Below are 22,026 nucleotides of genomic sequence, written 5' to 3'. Positions count from 1 at the left end.
TTTTCCCACACAGTTACTGTGCTGTCATTCTTCTGAGTAAGGAAGGATTTTTTTCCCTTTACAAAAGCAATAAGGACTGAAGAGAAAACTCAAGCACAGCTACATCCTTTACATGCCAACCACTGACTGGCCTACCTGCAGCTCCATCCGGTGGTGCAATCTTCATGGGGTAGGGCGGGACATGTGCAGTGTCAGGCCCTCCATCTTTGCACGGACACGTGAAGGGGATTCGCTCCTGGTTGCAGGCAAATTTGATGAATTTGCAGAGTTCTTCCTGAGTAAACATCTCTAATGCCCCCCAGAAAAACTCAATGTGTTGGTCTGTTTCCATCAGCCCCACCTGGTACATGGTATGTGCCTAGGAGACAGAGAAGGAAAAACAATGGAATTAGAGCCAGAGGGGAAGGACACAATGCCCACTGCCTTTTTCCCTCAAATGCTTCTATCACTTTCCTTTAAAGGAAGATGAGATCATGGAGATGATACTCCCTTCACCCTCCTGGTAGCCTGACCCAGTTTCCACAGTCTCACGTACCCGTGAAAAGTCAGTCACTCAACCTGGTGCATGGTGAACAGTCAGACACTGCCCTGGGCTTTGGTTTGGCCACCCTATTTCAGTCCACACTAGGCTGCTCTGCGCACAGTCTCCATGGATTGCTTTTAATACACTGGCCAGCCACAGTTCCAGACTGCTGCTGCAGCAAGGCAAACACATTTGAAGAGGTGACCTTTTTTAATACAGGTGGCTAGCAGTATTAAACAACCCAGCAGGTTGCAAACAGTTCCTCCAGGCAGTACAGGCTGCTCACCGTGTAAAATGAAAGGCCAAGGCTAAGTACAAGCAGTCTCTCCCTGGGCAGGCTTCCCCTGGGGAAAGGTCCCACCAACACACTGCCTGATGTGGACTGACCAGGTCCACGTCAGTACTTGGTACCTTTAGGAACTCCAGGTTGATGTATGGTAGCCCGCAGGTCCTCAGTTCCATCTCGAGAGGGGTCAGCGTAGTGAGAAGCTGCAGGGGGATGATGGAGCCAAGCCCGGCACGCACGGCCGTCATGCAGTCTGGATTCTGCAGCTCGTGCACCCTCAGGTTCCGGATGGCCGTTGCATACACGTCCTTGTTCTCCCACCTGGCAGGAAGAGGAGAGTCTGTCTGAGAGGGAGCATCTTGCTCTGTGCACAGCCCTGTGCATGGTTTTCCTGACACATTCACAAGGAGCCATCCCTTCCTAAGTTATCCCAGCTCCATCAACACCTGTTGTCTTCACGCCTCCCCCTGCCTGCATCCCCAGCACCACAGCTTTCCCCACGTCACCGCTGTTTGGCTTCCTGGTCAAAGCATCATTTCATGTCCCTTTACCCATGTGCAGCAACCTGCCATGAAAGGTTCTACTCACACTACAGGAATGTGCCTGCCTCGAGGGCACAGCTCCACCTCTTCGCCTGTCATGGTCAGGTAGGTGAATTTGCAGCATGGCTTGTTAGGGCAATCGGGGCTCTCAGTGGCTAGATGCTGGGATGCGATTTCCGCACACAAGGCCTCCAATTCTGCCTCATCATTTATCTAGGACAACATGAGAAGAGCATCACCTTAGCTCTTCAGAAGTCGCGCCAAGGGAGTGAGTACAACTACCCAATCGCATCATCCAAGGACAACGCCACAGGCAGTGTTGGGTAACCTGTGCTTTGGGCAGGGGCATGCCTGGGCCCCAGGTCAGATTTAAGAGTCTAATCTAGCTAATGCATCTCTGTCTGTTCAAAGTTATCACCGTCATTGTGGTTCTAGAGACCTTCGTGCCGTCGCTAGTAATTGTGCAGGGTTTGTGTAGTGCTCACAGCATTTCAAACCTTGGCTCTGAGTTACTCCTGCCAAACAATGGATTCACAGCATTAGGTTTCCCCAGGTTTGTCAGCAACCTGTTGAAGGACAAACTCCTTAAGCTTGCTAACGGGAACGTTTAGGGGAGGCAAATCTGCCCTCCATGCCAGACTGAGTTGCCTTTCCAGATCGGATGCAAGTGTGTAAGATTCTGGCCCTGGCACTGTGGTTGATTAACAAGGTCCTATGCCTAAAGGGAGTCCAGAGAATGCCATGTGGTTCTACATGACTGGATCAACTTGAAGGGCAAAGCCCTCAGGCAATTCCCTGCAAGCTCTGCTCACAGGAGCAGCTAAAGCTCAGTGCAGTCAGGGCCACGTTTAGAGGAAAAGAAGGAAAGTTACGTTTTCAAACTTTTTGACATAGTTGTATGTCAGGACATCGGCTTCCTGGAGATCCACCTCGGGGTCCAGCGGCGCACCCACCAGCGTCTTCCAGAACGAGGGCAGGAGGTCCAGGGGGAGAGGAACATCTGCTCTAATTGCAATGCCCAGCAGCTGCCCAAATAAGTGAAGCAACTGCTCTTCTGCATAGGTGATGGGGCTGGGCGTCAGAATGTACTTTCCCTTGAAAAACAAACAGACACATGCTTCAACGCCCAGCCTTGCAAGCAGCTGCGCCCACACAGCATGATTTAACAGAGAAACACTTTCATATCTGAGGTGCTGGCCCTTCACACCAAACAAGCATGATAAAGGCTGGCACCAGTGGTTTTGTCTCCATGTGGGAATGTGAGGATGCAGAGGGGCACGCTCACCTGCTGCACTGGCTTCATTCTATTACCTAACGCCGACGGATGGTAACTCCCAGCAGTACTGGCACAAGGCTGGACTGAGCTAATGCAGTCTCCCTGCACGTGACTGACCTACCCCTGAGCACTGCAGGGAAGGAGTGAGGCCTCGGCTATCATAAGCTCTTTGGGGCATGGACCCTAGACTGCACCTCTGCATCTGTAAAAGGGGCAAGATTCAGAGTTTCCAATCAATCCCCTTGCCTATCTTTATGAGTGGCACTAAGGGCACAGAGTAGGAGTGGCAAAAAGAACTTCACGTGGATACCAGAGCAGCTCTCACAGTCGAACCCTTCGAAGGACATCGCAGACCAGTGTTGATCAAAGGTTAGCATTGTAGAAAGTAGCAGATTCAAAAAAGAGCTCTGGGGGCATTAATTACACCCAAGTCTGAGGCATGGGGTTTGGATTAATGGGAGACACATGGCTAACTTCCTGTTGCTTAGGCAGCAGTTTGGAAATTCCCCTTGCTGTCAGCAATCCTGTCCCAGGCACCAAAAATACTTGTACCTCCCCGGCATTTTGGAAGAGGAACACCACTGGCGGCAAGTCTGGCCCCTCACCTTGTTCTTGTTGACAGCAGAGCTGGGGCACAGCAAGAGGAGGGAGAGAGATGAGCTCTGTAGCTCTTTGCAGACTTGCCACAGGAAGTGACGAAAAGATCCACCTGAAAAAAAAGGGGCAACGTCCTTGTCAGCTGCACTGCAAGAGTCTCCTCCCCCATGAAATCACACTTTATCATTTGAGATTCGCATATGGAATGCACTGGGTTGCGTCCAGTGACCATCCACACTCATGACATGAGAACACGCAGCAGGTTAATTTTCTGCGCACTTAAGTATTCAAGCTCTGCGCATTGTCTTCAAGCGCTGGATGTTCATTTCAGATTGCCAGGAGGAAAAGCCAAGCCTTCTAGAGTGCAGAAGCTCTGCTCAGATAAATCAAACAAGTGCCAGGCGCTGCAGAGACCAAACTTAGGTTTGTTTTCCTGCTTTATGAAAGGAAAACTTCCTGGTGTTCAAATTCTTATGTATTACAGTCACCATGTCCTCCCCTCTGCCCCACAGCAATACAAAGGGGGTCTGGCCCCCCATGACTACAGTGATCTCCAAGCTTAGGGTCAGCCTAGCTTTGATTGCTCTTCGAGTACATTGTGCTTACCGCACCCAGGTCCACGTGGCCTGGACTATAACTCACTTGTTCCATGGACCTCCTCGCCTGTGAAGCGGATGTTAAAGGCGTAGGTGGGATCCCCCCCGCTGGCCAGCTTGACACACAGTTGAGAGGATGGTACGCAGGCGAGCTGTCTAGCTGCCTGGCAGAAGTAGGAGTTTTCTGAAGAACGGATCTCACCTGTGAGAGAAAGCACCTTTCTGAACTGGCATGCATTGTGCGTGTGCTGTGCTCAGCAGCCGCTGAGCTCGGGCACTGAGATGGATTCCAAATCCCCTTGACAGTAAATGCACACTGATTTCAGAGTGCAACTGCTGCACATACCTCCCACTATCTCCAGCGGATCCAGGGTGATTTCTGGGGCTGCATGGTCTGCTGTTCTTTGCACTGTAGCATTCAGTACGCGGTTCATTACAGTCACCTTTGTGTCATAAAAGATTAAACCTAAACGCACACACACAGTTTATCTGTTATTGATCCTTCTGGAAGTTCATTTCCTGAAATCATGCAACATAACATTTGGGAAAGGACCGAAAATGCCGTTAAGTAACAGTCTAAGAGTTGCTCAACCTAGGTGACCTTTGGGCACACTTTACGTTCCAAGTTTATCAGAAGGAAGGTGTTAAATGAGAACTTTTCCACATGGTTGCTGCATCACCAGATTTTTCCTGCATTAGGGAAATATTTCTTGACAGCCAAACTATGGGCTGTATAGACACGAAGGAAACGTGCATTGCTAAACAGCTTTAAGATATGATGCTCTCCGAAACAGATACCAGATATAAATACGTGTCACACGGTGCCCCCAAGTCTTGGCTCTATATTAAGGCAGTGCCTAAGAATACCAGACTTCTCCACCCTGGCTTTGTAAGCCATTTTTCTGACTAGCCAGAGGGAGACAGCAAGGCTCTACATCACAACCAATATAGCATTCTACACCTTTGATAACTGCATTTAATCTGGAGAAATAAACCCAGCTACAGTAGCACAAGTCTCAGGCTAACGTGTTGGAGGCTCACATGAAGACACCTATTAGTTACTCTGAACGTCTATGCCTGGTACACAGCATTCTGATCTCTAGTTCTCTCGTGGTGGAGACTGCACACCAAGGACGTGATCTTTTCACGGTACTGCGCCTGGAATGCCCAAGTAAGCTACAGGTGCCAGTGATGTCATTTGAGCCTTATTATCATTATTATTGCTATGACTATTATTATTAACTTTGCAGAAGTACTTGAACCTCCCAAAAGGATGAAGGCACGTTTGTGCCAGGCACCACGCAGATGTGGAGGAGACAGTCTCCGTTCAACAAATATCTAAAAATTCATGCTGTTTCTAACAAGATGCAGCCTTCTACCAGAAATTCCCACTGCAAATTCTCACAGCACTTCAGCCAGATTCATTCAAGTGTAGCCCCCCGCCCCCCGGCTCAACTCCCCGCTTCAGGGAGAACAAGGAGTGCTCTCCACCTGAGCAGCTGTCCTTATACAGTTGCCCCTTCAGGCACTGCATGAGATTTATGATGCGGAGGTGAAGCCAGCAAGCCACTGCCAGAAGGCTGTACTCTCTCCCACACCCCACAGTCCCATGGATGTCTGTGCCAACCCTGACACACGCAAAGAGCTCTCACAGTCCCCCAAAGTCTGACCTTTGGCCTCTTGCAGCAGCGTGGCGATACTGTTCGTGTACATTTCGGTCTGTCGGAGCTCCACCAGCGGCAGGAAGAAGGTCTCTAACGTGGTGTTCAGAGACTGAAGTAGTGCAAAACGCAGGCGCAGACTTTCAATGGGAACATCTGAGGGCGAACCATACAGAATCAGAGGGTGAAAGGACAGGGCAGGGCAGGGCATCCAATCCTACTCCTCCCTCCTCCAAGGGCCAACTTTCCAGCACACTCAGCCTAGGAACCCTACACTCAAAGGACCTGCCCTCACCCTGAAGACCAGTGTCGAGGCACAGTAACAGAGTAGCGTGAGGAAACGTGTGTTGCTACAGCCCATGCTATTCTTTTTCTATGGTGAGAGCCGACTAGTCTCCAGGGCTGCCTACCTAGTGCCCTTCCCCAGCACTAAACGCACATTCACTACTAGATCGTTCACACCAAACCCATGAGCAGCCTATAACCTATAACCTGCACGTACTCAGCAGACATGAGACCCTGGGATCCGCCGCGTCAGCTGGATCCAGATAAACTTCGTGCGGGTGCAGTCGTGCTGGGGTGATTGCAAGGTGACGGCAGAGGCGGTTGATGTACTGAACGAGGGCTACATCCATCTCCAAAGTCCACTTCCGGGAAGCTTTCTGTGCATGCCTGGCATCAATGCAGGCACATCTAAAGGACAAAAAGATTAGAACTGGTGAAATGCAAACGATACCCCAGTTAGAGAGAGCCTACGTTAACCAGAAGCTAGGGTGCTTGCTACTCATCTCTCTTTTCACTTTCCTGAGAACAACTCAGGGGTTCGGACTAGATGATCTCCTCAGGTCCCTTCCAACCCTACCAACTATGAAACTCCTTTAGCACAGGCGTCTGCAAGGACTGTATTACCATACCCCGGCCTCGGTTTCAGCAGTCTGACAAAAGCAACCCCTGGTCAGCAGGCTTACCCACTGCCATAAAGAGTGCAGAGGGGACACAGCAATCAACCCATGGCTTGATCCAAGAGGAGAAGAAGGATCTAGTGATGATACTTCTTCATTTTAATGTGGTAACAGATCCTTCTCCTCTCCCTATTGGCCCCCCCCGCAAAGTAACTGAGGAAATCTACTCCAACAGTGACATGGGGCTCAGAATGCAAGGCTGACAAGGCAAGAGGCCATGTGAGCTGGTTTATGCAGTACAAGAGTCCACAGCTAGCCATGAGTTTTGGGAATGAAGTTCTATTGTTCAAAGCAGATCTCTGTAATTCTGGATATGATCCTACTGCCTAGGAACCACCCTCCTGGCTGCTGAATGGGCATCATCCTGTAAATCATCTTCAAGGGCTTATTTAGCAATTCTGTGTTGAGGCCTTGCAGTCACCTACAGCAGGGGCTCAGCATTAAAGAAGTTTGATAAGACTCGTTGTAGCAAAAATAACCTAGTCCAAATGTGCTCAGATGAAGCCTTCTCTATTGGATATTACTTTTACAGAACTTACCTTTCGAAATGAAGATCATATCCACAGGACAGAATAGCTCGCCAGACACTCCGGATGTCCTGTTTTGCACGGTCAACAACAAATCTGTGAAATCCGTCGAGCGTCAGATACTTCTCTTCAGGGACTGGTAGCAGAAATGCAAATATCAAATGATTAGTGACTCATGACACTAACACATAAGCAGGCCTACGTTGCCCTCAAGTTCACAACCTGAAGACTCTGTGTCTGCCAACTTCCTTCTGATCTTTCCCTCTTCAGAACGAGGAACTACAGCGCAGCCCCTCCCAGAACAACTCAGTCTCCAAATGTTATGTTGACTAAAGTTTACCTCTAAGAGAAGGGTGCTCACTTCTATCTTGCAAATGACCCAGGACCCTCCCCCTCCCAGCTCCACTGAGGGAATTCTTGCCTAGGTATATAATCACAGGACACCTCAAGGCTTCACAGCTGGCTGCTGACACTTCCCTTCAGAGCTGATCCCATATTTCCAAAAGTGAGGGATGGCGTCACAGAGCAAACCCTCACAGTCAACCCCAGCTGGCCGAGAAGTAGACTACCAGGCTCCAGCCCTATGAATGACTGTGCAGTCCACACTGCTGGTGACAGAGGATTCTCTTGCACTAGATTACAGAAGTTTTAATGAAAACAGAGCTATTCCACACTTAAACTAGGGAACATAACACATGGGCAAGCTGCACTGCTCTACTGCAGTATCTTTCATTTCCCCCGTACGATGCCTTTAAACTACAAGCTTCTTTAGTAGAGAACTTGGGTTTTTGTAACACACGCTCTAAGAGCTGCGCAAACAAAATAATTCCTTAACCAAGTTCCCCTCAGTTACATCCATCACTCCAGATTCCCACGTAACTCTAGACTTTTAGTTAAACCTGGGCAATGTGGACTTGTGACATGTATTCCCCATTGGTAAATGGGTTCCTTCCCCAGACAAAGTGATGACATGAATGTCTAGGCAGACACTACCTTCCTGTTTCTTTGTGGGAGACTTTTCAGGGTCCTTCTCCTCAGGTTTACTCTTTTCTGGAGACTTTGGCTTCACAGTAGGTTTCTTCTCACTTAACGCTGTTCTGCTAAAGGACAGAACATCTGCATGTTAGAACGCACACTTCCTTATGAGAATAAGTGTCATTATCTGGCCACAATATGAACCACTGCCTTGGCAGAGAGCGCAAAAACTGTGCGGCTCTGAGGGTATGAGTTTTCTAGTTTTCTTTTTTAACTTGTCCCACACCCAGAGAAGAAACCGCTAGTTCCCTAAAGAACAGACAGTTTCTGTACATCAGCTGGAAGCCTCAACGCGCTCACCTGACACTGTTGAGCACAGACTTTTCCTTCGTAGGTGGCTTTGTAACCGGGCGTTTGGTGCTCACGACTTTCACTGGATGCTGCTCTTTGCCCGCCTTGTTATACTTGCTCTTGTCAAACTTTGGCTTGGGCACACCGTACTTCCTTAAGATCTGCCAACAGAGAAAATGAACAGTTAGCCTCAAGTCTTCTAAATTATCCAAGCAGGGAATTAAAAAACACATTTTACAAAGTGCTACCTGAGTGAGTTGGTCCTCTAGCACCTTCTTTGGGGGCCGGACATTCGTGAAGAACACGTGGAGAAGGTTTCCAGGGGTCTGAGAATTGATTTGCTCTTTGCTAAGATAAATATCAGCAACTTTAATGGGTTTTGCCGGGGTCAGGCTCAGCATTTGCTCAGAATGGACACAGCTTTTAAAGATTTCTGTGAGGACTTCCCGAGCACCTGGCACCAATTTCTCACCTATTACAAAAAAATAAATTGCGGTACAGATACAAAGGCACTATAAAAAGAGGATTTAATATTAAGGCACAGGAAAGATATTTTTCTATTGACCCAATATAATATCAAATGCACCTAGTGTATTAGGGATCAAATGCACTTTGACAACATTACAAAAAGCAGTTCAGCCTGTGCTACCGCATGCAGCATCTTTCATTTATTTTGATCAGGCAGATTACTAGACTTCTGAGTGGCTTCAGCATTTCTCATATGGTCCTAAGGTTCAGATCACAATCTGTAGAGCTACACAGTAGTATGTGTCAATACTTTAATTATTAGCCAAATTTCCTTTCCCCCTCTTGCCCATCAACAATTAATCTTACACCCCATCGATCATGGAAGAAGTGAGCCATGAATAATGGTTTCCTATTACCTGGCCAGCTTTAGAGATGACTGAACATTACTCAGACTGCAAACAAATTTCCACACCATCTATTGGCAAGGAACTAATGAGAAATACTTTTCCCCTTTACTCCTCATTCTATCAATAAAGTACTCTGAATTTGCACCAATGAGAAGGCAGAATCTGCCTTCTTGTCTATGTGCTGAAAGCAAACTATTTGCTAACATGGAAAATACACACCTTTTATTGATTTATCATTGAAATAGTCTTCCAGTGCTGGGCTCCCTTGTGTATCAAATAAACTCTGATTGACAGTAGAAACTGTTAAAATCTCTTCAGTTGACATTTCCATTAGTTCATCTTCACCATCCAGGCTTGACAACCCAATCAGATCACTACTGTTAAATAAACTGGCACGGATTTTCTCTATTTTAGCTCTTGACCTTATCTGTGCAAAAAAAGGAAAGAGCTGAAAGGAATTCTGGCAAGGGACAAATGATCTGCCATCCATGAGTTAATTTTTTATTCTCTTTTCTTGCAGTGACTCAGAATTATACATCCACGTTCACCCTTTCATATACCAAAATTCAGATGCACCTGGCAACATGTCTGCTCTGAGAAAAAAGCTAGCTGAAACTGCTACACCAAAAACTTAATGATACTGGCCTCTTGGGACTTGCTATGCCATATCTCAACTCTGGTAGCCACTCACAAAAATCTTCTGATCAGAAAATAGAGTTCCCGATGATTTGAAAGGCTGATAGGTCACCTGCAGTTCTCCTTTACCATACTGTCTGGCTTCATTTCTCATTTGGAAAAAAACCAGATACAAGCAGCCCTGGGAACCAGAGCTGTGCAGAGGGGAATTGAAACACCAAATAACTTCCTTGAATGCTGTGAGTAATAATCATACATCATTCCCGGAGCTGCTAGAGACCCAGAGCAGGAGTTAACATGATTATGTTGCCATTTTCCTTGTAGAGACCTACTATTTTTTTCAATGGTCATGGCTTTGGGTCAATTAAAAGTTAAGAATAGCAGCTGAATAGTTGCTGTTGAAATATAGTATATTCCTTCTTCAGGAGGAATTGAAACACGTCTAATTCTGAAACTAGAATAAATTAAGGCAGTGTCTGGAAGCCCATTGGGAGACTTTCCACGTAGGCTGAAGGGGTGTAGGAGCACAAGGCTTTCACAACAGGATTTATGCTTGTGGAATTCAGAATACACCTTTTAATATCAAACCATAACACTAATCGAATCAAACAAGGCTCTACACCGAATGGATTGTGCAAAAATCCCCAGTCGGTCACTTTGCACGGTTATGTTCAGAAAGCATGCTGTATTTTAAAGGGTCTGATAAAACCTGTGGGAAGAAACGATTGGTCACTGCACAGCGGTGGCAGCAATAAATCTGCAGACAGGTTAGTATAGGAAAGAACATCCAAATTCAAATGGGAATACACGTTACACTGCACCCTTGTTGGATGCATCATTTGTACTGAACAGCTTCGTGTTTACAATAACCTGCCACTCTCCATCCACCACACACAAATGAATTATTAAAGTCATGGTCTCCTTCATAGAAACCCTTCCCCCTTTGCATCCCAGCAGTCCACCCCCAGAGCACTGTGCACAGGGAAGCAAAAAGTCAGATTTTGCAGTTTGAGGAAAACACTGTCATGAAAATCACCCTTATTTGCTAGGGGAGAATCCAACCCAGCTGTTGCAAGGAAACCCGCCTTGCCCGGGGTCTGTTACCTCTACTACTGCAAACCCCTTGATGGGCCGTGACATCAGCGGCTGGTTGTCCAGTGACGTGACCGTGTACATCGATCCAACATCAGACACCGATGCTGTTTCTACGTTGTCCAGCTGTTCCCCCAGGCTGCCAAGGCTGCCAAGGCTTCCAGTGCTGCAAAGCGAAAGGTCTAAGCTTTCCTGGCTGGAAACAACATGAGGTTCTAGCAGTCCTGGTGGAATGGCCAACTCCAGGCCACCTTGAAACTGGTCCACAGAGATATCACTAATTGTCCGAGAGATGCCCTGCGAACTGCAGAGAGAAGCCTGGCTTGTAGAGGCAGAAGCACTCACGCTCATTGCAGGAGTGACGCTGCTAGAGCTGCTGATATCCAAGCTGTCAGCACTACTCGACACAGTTGGTTTTTCCAACTCAGTCCTACATTCTCCCCCTTCGGCTTTGTCCTTGACCTTTTTCGGGTCCTCTTCCTGCAGAGGGATGTAGATTTCCTCTCTGAAGACCCCACCGTGTGCGTTACATGCCTTCCGGATTGCACTCCTGACAGTACTCTCCTCTAAGTGAGTGGGTATTCCAGAAATCACCAGTAACCGACTGTGAGCTGTTGGACCCACTAGTGCCTGACAAGCATCAGCTACAGCATCATTTGTCACACCCAGCCCTTGGGGGTCCTTTTTAGTCAAGTGTCTGAGAATTATAAGCAGGGTCAGTGCCCTGTGAAACCATAACATGTCCTCAGGTTTGCTTCCTCCTATGCTGAGCATCGTGGTGTCGGTTTCGGCAGCTCGGGCTGAAGTCCGTTTACCTGAAGTCGACGTCTTTTCCCGCTTCATTTTGACTTTCTTCCTCTTTGACAGGAGGCTTGGACTCTGTGGGGTCTGCCCTGGAGACGAGGAGGACGAGGAAGAGGAGTCGCTGAGATTTGGTGCGTTTGTTGAGGACATCACGCTAGCTGTTATGCTCATATTGATTGGCAGAGTCACTTCTGCTACAGCAAGGCAGACTTCCATCAGAGCATGAAAATAGGTCGAAAATCTCCCCTGGTCAGCCACCCCGATGCCAGAACCACCACACGCATTTCCAGACACCCAGTTTTGCGTTTCTTCATCATATAACTTGTGCAGTTCTGACTGGAGAGCCATCAGCATAGCCAGGCAGGGGTTCAGCTGGAGTGCAATGGAGGAAGACAACCCAGCTGGGTTTTTTTTCTGTTCCAGGCTGTGAATTTTGCGAAGCAACTCAGCCAAGAGATGAAATAATAGTTCCTTCATGCAAGCTGCCATGTCTGTCGTCCAGAGAAAGTTTCCTAAACAGGATGACAAACAGATTGATCTTGCTGCAACTGGCTTTAGTATGCGATTTGTGACAATGCTGTGCAACAGATACAACATCAACAAGGCCACTTATAAAAACCCGCTGGCTATTTTCTTCCCACAGAGACTCTCTGTGCAACCGACAGCTGCATGGTACCATGTAGGTATCACAAAGGACGCCAGGCAAAATGAACCTAAATACTGCACTGCAGAAGGCTTTAGATGTAGCAGCTTTTTCAATTTTGTTTTAAAAAGCAAGAGTATAATCAGACCAATGGCCCCTGAATTCCTGTAATATTCCATTCAATCTCTTTTGTGATGTCAACATCTTTTCAGATTTTATGGTCCGTATGTTTGAAGCCACAATGCATATGTACACTATAAAAAACTTGGCATGGGAAGATAGAGAGGTTGGCAGCTCTGTGAAGACAGCTTGAGCTTCTGGGCATTTGAGGCAGCATAGGAGGCCATTTGTGATAATGAAAAAAAGCAAATTACCTGGATATTGATCTTAAAATGATGAGCAGTGAAACAATTAGTGTTCAGATTTCCAATCTTTAAGGTTTTATGGTTATTTGAGGATGAATACGGCAGTTTACTTGCTCATTAACACCTAGGGTCTCAAGCTGTCTGAAGGCTACCACCGCATCAGTTCATACTCTGTTCATATTTATATTTTTTCCTCCCCAGGGCAATCTCGGGTTCTATGGCAAAAAGTTGTGACTGCAGAACACACGAAGCTCTGGTTACTAAAAAAAAATCTTTCACTGATGACACCAGGAGAAAAAAAGTTAAAGGTCCTTAAATGACTATGTTTTCAAACTGACTGGGGCACTTCTAAATACGTTATCCAGTCATATGAAACATGTCAGCTGGAAAAGTGTCATGTGGTTTTTTTGGTATTTTTTTAATGCTGAGTTTATTTATAAATATTTGAAAAGGTGAAATTTCATCAGCAGACAGTTCTGGACTTTTAAAAAACAGAGTCCCATGACAGTGACTCAAACATGTTTAACTGCTGTCACTTTTCTGTTTTGATGAACATTGCATCTGATCACATTTTTTCACTGGTGCTTATCAGACACTCAAGAAGTACTTTGCTCTCACCTAAAAATTCCACTACTTGTAGAAGAACTGACACAGGAATAGTATCCAGCTCATCTTCGGATTTGCCATCACCATCCTCTGATTTCCAAGTTAAGACTTGTTCAGTAAATGCCATAGCCAGTGGGAATTCAAGGGGGACAGAATGTAGGACTAACACAGCTCCAGGAGGAGGAGATACTCCTAGACAAAATGACAGGGAGAAACAACCTTTACAATTTGATTAAAGCACATGATGGTGCCAAGCCAAAGGTAAAAAAAAACACCAGGCCAGGTGCATGTTTTCATGGAAAGCAGGGCTAATGGAAAATGTTATACAGGAACCAGTGACCAAAGATGATGAAACTTAAGAGTCTTCTGAAGGAAAAGGGCTCTCGCATACACATACTCCTCTCTAAACAAGTCAAGCTACTTCTCCTGCTGGTTGTACAAGAAGAATGCCGTTATTACTATTAATATAATAATACAATATAATAATATAATAATAGTAATTACTATTTCACTTTGCAGCAATGAGTGCCTACCACAGCACCACCTAGGTTTTGTATTTTATTCAAAATACAGCACAGCACCAAGCCAGCTCAGGGTGGAACTTAGTTGCATATACCACTTCCAGCTGTGTGAATTAGAGACAGCCAAGGAACATACAGGAACTGACAGGCTTCTGTGAACTGATGCTATCACACTCTGAAGAAGTAACACTTTAAGATTTCCAGAGATATAAAACCTTGTCTGGTTAGTGTTGTACTATAATCCTACTGCTCAATATGCCCCCTCTAAGTTCATACACCAGTGGAGTGCAGATCTGATGCCAACAGAGGGAACTCCTAAGAGATGACACATCGTCCATCTATTCTAGAAATGGCAAAGGCATTTACCTAGTTTGATGTGGACCTTGTCAGTGGGGATGATCACAGAAGGGTATTGGTTGGTTGTTGGGGGAGGCGTCAAGCCTGTGTTGGTTGGCGAGGCATCCCGAGGGTAACACACTGCCTCAATGAGGTTTAACTGGCCATTCCGCTTTACTTTATGACCAAGACCATAAACAAGCACTCGAGCCCAGGGAGCCTTATATAGGGACGAGCTAGAAAATAACCAGAAAATAGGTTAGGTGCTTGATCAAAACCCAGACCCAGATCAAAACCCACACCCTTGAGTATGCATGTTGTACCCTTCTGCAATACTAATCCTCCCCACCTCAGAAATCCTTGGTCATTTTTATTTAAAACAAAAAAAAAAAAAAAAAAAAAAAAAAAAAAGGACCCAAGTCTACCCAGAATTCACAAGGAAGTACTGGGAGGGATAGATCCCACTCCAGCCCTATTGGCCCTGACAGGGTTTGTCATCCTTTCCTTTTCCTGAAGAACTTACTCTTTGCGGAATCCAGACTGACTCTCCTTGCAGGACACAACTACAAAAGCAGCCCCAGGGAAGTTAACATCCATATTGACTTTGGATTCTGAAATAGGAAACTCTTCAGCAGGGAACTGCTCTGGCGCAGTCTGTAAAATGACATTCAAGCATGAAAATCTCAGGGTAGCAAAGCAACAAGCCAAAACTCCTCCTCTTATTGTACAACTAAGGGTGGGATTGCAAATAATTTGACATGTTGAGGTCACTTTGTTTAATACTACACGGGGCATCCCATTGCCTGGTATGATTTGAGTAGCATTACAGCATGTTCAGAAAAATGGTGCACTATGACAAACAGTGTTGAGTTTATGAATAGTGATAAGCAGTGTCAGGGTGTTGTGTCAAGAACAAAGGCAACACAGAGGAAAGAGAAAGAGTAATACATATTTTAGTAAGTTAAATGTTTCTCATAAACTACAAACACATTCAGAAAGCATCAAGAAGAACACTTTACCTGCAAGAAGGAACAGATTTGTTTTGTGAGTTCTAACAGACTCTCCTCTCCTTGATGCAAAGTCCGGGTGATAGCGACTGTAAGCCATTCCCGGATGGCTTGTGAATTGCCCTGGTAAAACAGGTCTGTGGCAGAACAGTTCTGGGAATGGATGCAGTGTTGCAGGGACTGGGCCAAAAGAATTGAACTTGAACTGATTGTTCCATCTGCAAATGGTGGAGAAAACACAGTGCAGACTTGGGAGGTGACTCTACACTTCTAAGCACTTGGTAAAACAAAAACATTTCAAGAGCCCAGGGATAACAAGGCTCTACAGTATCCTACCTGGTTGCCTTTATCTCAAGGGGACATACAGAAAGCACAGCACCCAGTGGAATAAATCTGTCTGGGGCAGAAGCGAGCAGGGAAAGGTCTTTCTCATGGCTCTGAGTTTTCATGAGCTCACTGATAAATATTTAGGGGCTTCAGATTGGAAGTGTCCTTCTGAGTCAAGTCCATTCCCACATTACACAAACAAACATGCTACATAACCACTTTCAGAAACTTCAGGCTGTCAGGTTTTTTGCCCCTACTATTTCTGTTGGGAAACTCCACCTTCTTCTAATATCCAACCTAAATTTATTCATGGCAATTCTGCACCCTCTTCCTCTTGTTTTTGTACCACTGTCCTTCATCTTAATTAGCTCTTTTCTTCTTACAGTGAACATATTATAGTTCAGCCCAGAACTTACTTACCTGCCTTTCTGAGATCACAAGCTTTTCTGCAGCTGTTCATTAATCTAGCAAGAGACTGCTGACTGCGTGCGTTTGTGCAACTTTGAAAAAGTTTAATTATGATGACACTAGTATTTCATGACTTTGTGAAACAAATGGAAAACTGGCAGTTTCAAGAAGCCTCTGAATTTGTTCCATCTTTCACAGGCTTTCCTGAAAGAATACACTGCTTGGGATCACACTGTTTTCATACTGGAAGAAACTGAGTCAAGTATCACTTACCAGGGAGAGGTGGGGCAAGAAGTTGGTTGGACAAGAGCTGAAGATGCTCCAGTGTGATGTCACGGATGGCAGGGATATGAAACAGGCGTGTAAACATGTGTGGAGATTTGGGGGCAAAGATATTCAGGAGAGCCATGCGGCAGTACAGCTTGGCAAGTGAGGCTTCGCATCGCAACAGCTCTCTACAAAAATGCAAAACAGAGTTGAGTTTTCAACACCGCAGGCTGATCTATGCAATAGGAATGGAAATGTTTATTGAACTGATTTTCTATTTACCTATGAATTTGAATATTTGTATTATCCAGAGTAACCAGGCCATTTGTTGCAGTCCTCCGATAACCAGCAGGTGGCCTTTCTAACATGTCAATAGGGTACCAGTATCTTACCAGAACGCCTTCACTTCTGAGGTAAGTCTCCACTTGTACCAACTCATTGACCTGAAATGTCAAGTGCAGTGTCTCAATACACAAGAAGTTTTAGACAAAGAACGCAGAACATACCTTCGACTAACACATGCTATCGTGTTGGGTCATACATGCAGGCTGTAAATGCATTTAAAAACTGAAATACAGCTTTACTCACTGAATCAACATCCAGAACAACACCATGGAGACCAAATGTTTTCAGCATCCCGCGAATAGCAAATTTAGGTAAAGCTGTACCAACAGCATTGCTGGCCACATTGTTACTGTCTGGAGAGCGAGTCACCACTGTGAGACCTGGAGATAAAAGGAACAGCATATCTCCAGAAAAATGACAACAAGACGTTTTCTTGATTTAAGTGTAACAGTCTATGCGACTGGACCCTAGCTCCAAAGTAACACAATCTTATCTTTGGCTAGGATACACAAAGAAATCTGTTCTATGTGTTTAGTTACCTAAAAAAGCTGCAGCCATGACTTAACCAAGCACGATGCTGTCCTGGGCCTCATTCTTACATGCAAAGTTAAAACAGTGTTTCAAACCCAACTCTTCCATTACTGATAACACTGAAAGAAAAATCTACCTTTCCGAACTTTATCAATTGTAAATTTGTTTGCTTCATCTTTGATATCCTCAATGGTAGGAAGATAGAGGTCTCTTGGGATACCACCATTTTCCTCATAAAGGAATTCTACCGTCTGTCGGGCTATATCCACCATGCCTGATAACAGAAAAGCCTTTGATTAAATCTGGCTTTGGTCATCTTTGGAACAAACCACATCATCTCTAACAAATGTTTCAGGTCAGATTCTCCAGTTGAGGATTAAAACCCAACCACCACAATGAACCAGTGGTTACTATAAACCACATTCTTCCATCTTTACTCATCTCTGTGAATAACGGTTAGCAGTATTTGGTTGTATGCTAAGATTAAAAAAAAGAGGGCTACATCAATTCTGACAGTTTTTGGAAAGCATTTCTAAAATTAAAGCCAATACATTTGCAGACAAGTGATAATCACGGTTCTATAGTGGAGCTAAACTCATTTACACCCTTGAGTAATTCTGTAGACAGTACATTAGCCACAATGTTGACATTACACAGTATTTAAACCTGTAAACGTGGGCAGCTGGAACAAAAAGTTGCCATCCCCACTTTCTATTATTTAGGCTTGTGGTTCAGTAATTATTTAAGGAACAAGACATTTTCAAAGCATCATTCTAAGATGCTGTACATAGACACTTGGAAAACTACCATGGAAAACAAAAGCAGAATTATATGGGTCCATTATGCAGGGTAAGCCTTAAATTATCGCTTCATCTCCCTATCACTCCTTTGAGAGTTCCAGTAGAGTTTTAGTACGCCTGCCACTCAGGATACTGCACTGTACTTTAATGCCTGAATAGCCTCTACACTGGAGACAGACTTTAGGTCCCTAACTGTGCCAAGAGTGAAGGAAGAAGGGATATAAATGGCAGCAGCACTTTGCTTCCCTTCCACCCAAAAGAAAAGTTTTCTTCCAAAGAATTAAGAACACTGCTGTTCCTCGCTAGCATCACAGGTAAGTGAAATCCTAAGGCTTATTTTAAAAAATCCTAAGGATTATTTAAAAAGTCCATCAGCTAGGCTGATTACAACTAATCTATTTTGCATTAGAGTCCAGGATTGCTATTACCAAGGGGTGTGTTAAATGAAGATTAATGAGTCAAAGGATTAAAATGGTCTTGAAACAGAAAATAAGAAAGCATGATCTTTAAGGGAAAGTCATAGCACAGGAGTTTGTTTAAGAGCTATTTAAACAGAAATGTTTCTCTCTCTTTTTAATAAGAGCATCCTATTGTAATCGGCATGAAGAGATAGTACCCTAATTTTCATCCCATGAAGGTCAGCATTACACCTCAACATCAAGGGATATGGAACAAGGATTACACTGTTACTCACATGCCAGCTTTCTCAAACTGTCACGTGACAAATGGAGTTAGTATCCACGTGGTAGGGGAATAAAAAATTACTTCTGGAACAAATGGGCAGAAGTAGTTGGATTTACAGTACACATTTTGTATTAAACATTCATGATGAGTGATGTCTGTGTGGAAGATATAGGGGAAAGCTGACATCTCTCCTGCTGAGCAGAGAATTGCCTATGAGGTTGTGCCTTCCAAATTTGTGCTGAAATGGAAGTAAAGACCCTTCTGTAGCATCTTTCTGCTTTGTCCAAGTCACCAGTTTATCAATATGAAAGAAGGGAAAGGAAAAACTAATAACAATACTATGGTTTCCATCAGAGAAGTACAATTAATTCATATATATTGCCTGCAAGATGTTACAGTTGTAGTCTCTGCTGTTACATAGTGCTCAGTATCTGAAGAACAGGACAAAATCAAGCACACCACCAAAAGTTCATGAGAGGTATGGTAGTTTGTCAAGGTCTTTTGGTTAAAAGGTATGTTGTGCATAAAATTAAATATAAAAACCTTTGTTAATGCAAGGGGATAATGGATCAAAAGATTCTAAAAGCAGAGTCGCCAATTGGCTGGAGGGCCGCATCCAGAGAGTGGTGGTGGACAGGACATTTTCGACCTGGAGGGGTGTGGGCAGTGGGGTCCCCCAGGGCTCGGTCCTTGGGCCCGCACTGTTCAATATCTTCATCAGCAATTTGGACGAGGGGGTGAAAAGCACCTTGTTCAAGTTCGCAGATGACACTAAAATATGGGGAGAAGTGGGCACACTAGAAGAGAGGGACAGGCTACAACTAGATCTCGACAGGTTACAGGGGTGGGCGGATGAGAACAGGATGGGTTTCAATACAGACAAGGGCAAGGTGCTGCACCTGGGGAGAAAGAACCAGCAGCACACCTACAGGCTGGTGAGCTCCCTTCTCTTCAGTGCAGAGGCAGAAAAGGATCTTGGAATCACTACTGATTCCAAGATGAACATGGGCCGCCAATATGGGGACGCGGTCAGGAAGGTCAACTGCACTTTGTCATACATCCACAGATGCATCACAAGCACGTCCAAGGAGGTAATCCTCCCCCTCTATGTGACATTGGTCAGGCCGCAGTTGGAGTACTGTGTCCAGTTCTGGGCACCGCACTTCAGGAGGGATGTGGACAACATGGAGAGGGTCCAGAGGAGGGTCACTTGCATGATTAGGGGGCAGCAGGGCAGGCCCTACGAGGAGAGCCTACGGGACCTGAGCCTACGGGATTAGAGGGGATCTAGTGGCTGCCTATAAACTTGCCGGGGGGGACCAGCAGGCAGTGGAAGAGTCCCTGTTCCCCCCAGCACTACCGGGGTAACAAGGAACAATGGCCATAACTTGACTGAGAGTAGATTTAGGCTAGATATCAGGAGGCACTGCTGCACTGTCAGGGCGGCTAGGAGCTGGAACCAGCTTCCAAGGGAAGTGGTGCTTGCCCTTACCCTGGGGGTCTTCAAAAGGAGGCTAGACAGCCACCTAGCTGGGGTCATTTGACCCCAGCATCCTTTCCTGCCCATGGCAGGGGGTTGGATTAGATGATCTGCTTAGGTCCCTTCCGACCCTACCAACTATGATTAATTCCACCAAATCCTGTGCATTTTACACAAAAAAATTAGAAAAACACTGAAAAATACAATATAATACATTGTTGGTTGAATCTTAACAGTTAGGTTCTCAGATATTGCAGATTTTACTGTGCAGTTTAAATGCATTACACTATAGTTTGCTTCCTCTCCCATCATTAATCACATGCAATTATAACCACAGAAATAAACATTCAATAATCATACCTAGCTGTAAGGCACCCTTAATCTGGTCCAAACCAGATTTCCTTTCAGCTTCATTACGAAACCGTCTTCTAATGGTAGGGAAAACTTTAGTTTCCCAGGCTTTCACCAACAAGGCATAGTGATCCTCCTACAAAGAAAAGCCAAACAGAAAACAATGAAGAAACTGAAGTTTCTTGAAAATTAAAAACCCGTAGTTCATGCATTTGTTTCAATATACAAAATCTGTATTAAAAAACCATTTTTTACAGTACATGGAGTGGCTTCTCTTTCTTACCCGTGGGATGTCATCATCATCGTCATCATCGCTTTCATCATCAGCAATCGGAGGGGGATGGGGATCAGGTCCTGACGTAATGAAATTCTCATAGCTGAGTTCCATTTTATAATGACAAGAATTGTCACTGTCATATTCTGTAACCAAACACAATGAAGTAATGAACTTCCGAGCATTAGCAGTCCTTCAAATACTTTGTCCCTTACAGATCATCTTGTATCAGATGGTGGAAATTTAATGAATTCAGAGATAGTATAGATAACTGGGTGATTCAATCAATTACAACATCTAATTACATCCAGATTCCTAATAAAAAGACATTTTAATTACCGTTATTTTAACTCAGAACAACAGGTTGCAATATGCTCTATATTATGGAAGAAAGAGACAGCTGAGTTCTACAATGCTTTGTCTAAAATTAAATGAGCATTTATTTGCCAATGGCAGCTCTACACAAAGCATCACAGTTGCATTTTACACTTGGAAGTGCCCTGAGAAATTCAGCTAGAGAATACTTAAATTCAGTAAAACAGTCTTAATTAAATAAACCAAACAAGCTATTCAGATATTATTAGTGACTACTTTACGTTGCTGAGCTGTGGCAACAGCAGCAATTCTACAAGGAGGTCCGTGGGTCCCAGGATCAGAAGCTATGCTGGTACCAGCGTCATTATCACTATCGGAAGCCATGGCAAAAGGCAAAGCCTCAAAGTTGGCACTAATTTCTTCAGCAAGGTCAATGCACAGATCAGCAGCATTTCTGTGAGCTTGTCCCTCAGCATAGGCAAACAGGCGAGATCCAAAGTTAGCACGGACTTTCGTGTTCTGAAACAAAGATCACACAAAAGAAGTTCTGGTTTTAACACACTGATGTGTTCCTAAACTGCTGCTGAAAAAATGCATTTACCCATTGCTGGTATATGCACAGGAGGACCGAATAATATTTTAACTCAAATGAATATCATGAAGATAAAAATGATTACTCTTGAGTAACAGATATGTAAAGTCCAGCTAATTCTTCCCCTCCACTAAAATTTACCAATGCTCACAAAAGAGAGTACATCAACAAATACATGCTTGGGTGTTACACCTGCCTTTTTCTGAATGTGCACGACTGGCCACATTCCACCTGAGACATCCTCCAGATATGGCCCAAGTCTCTGTCCACAATATGTGAAGTACACTCTGCCTTTAGCTGGCTGCCCTGGAGGGGGAGGAGTTCCTTCTGTTCTCTCCCAGCCAATCCCTGCTACATCACCTGGAGAAAAATGAAATCAGAGGAACACATTTATTTGCTTTTGTCCCACTATCTACGTTTAAGAGGTGTTCAGTTATGTAAATAAGCTACATCCAGACATACCAGGAGAAA

At 44.9% G+C, this 22,026-nt stretch overlaps 1 protein-coding gene across 1 annotated transcript in view; it reads right to left on the bottom strand.

Moving 5' to 3' along the window:
- The window catches only part of HECTD4 (HECT domain E3 ubiquitin protein ligase 4), a 74,632-nt gene that overhangs the window by 3,342 nt on the left and 49,264 nt on the right, over positions 1-22,026 (bottom strand). The window contains 27 exon segments of the mRNA XM_025198721.1: positions 136-358; positions 935-1,130; positions 1,398-1,564; positions 2,224-2,445; positions 3,233-3,336; positions 3,867-4,022; positions 4,167-4,286; positions 5,491-5,637; positions 5,984-6,174; positions 6,983-7,106; positions 7,964-8,070; positions 8,306-8,457; positions 8,545-8,768; positions 9,391-9,598; positions 10,912-12,215; positions 13,330-13,509; positions 14,205-14,410; positions 14,698-14,828; positions 15,194-15,399; positions 16,190-16,371; positions 16,466-16,626; positions 16,772-16,908; positions 17,196-17,333; positions 20,384-20,510; positions 20,658-20,794; positions 21,245-21,482; positions 21,752-21,947. Coding sequence (XP_025054506.1) covers positions 136-358; positions 935-1,130; positions 1,398-1,564; positions 2,224-2,445; positions 3,233-3,336; positions 3,867-4,022; positions 4,167-4,286; positions 5,491-5,637; positions 5,984-6,174; positions 6,983-7,106; positions 7,964-8,070; positions 8,306-8,457; positions 8,545-8,768; positions 9,391-9,598; positions 10,912-12,215; positions 13,330-13,509; positions 14,205-14,410; positions 14,698-14,828; positions 15,194-15,399; positions 16,190-16,371; positions 16,466-16,626; positions 16,772-16,908; positions 17,196-17,333; positions 20,384-20,510; positions 20,658-20,794; positions 21,245-21,482; positions 21,752-21,947 — 5,684 coding nt within the window.

The sequence above is a fragment of the Alligator sinensis genome, unplaced genomic scaffold (genome assembly GCF_000455745.1).
Source record: "Alligator sinensis unplaced genomic scaffold, ASM45574v1 scaffold628_2, whole genome shotgun sequence".
Classification (NCBI taxonomy): Eukaryota; Metazoa; Chordata; order Crocodylia; family Alligatoridae; genus Alligator; species Alligator sinensis.
The sequence above is the reverse complement of the archived record's forward strand: the minus strand, read 5'-3'. Positions and strand labels throughout refer to the sequence as shown.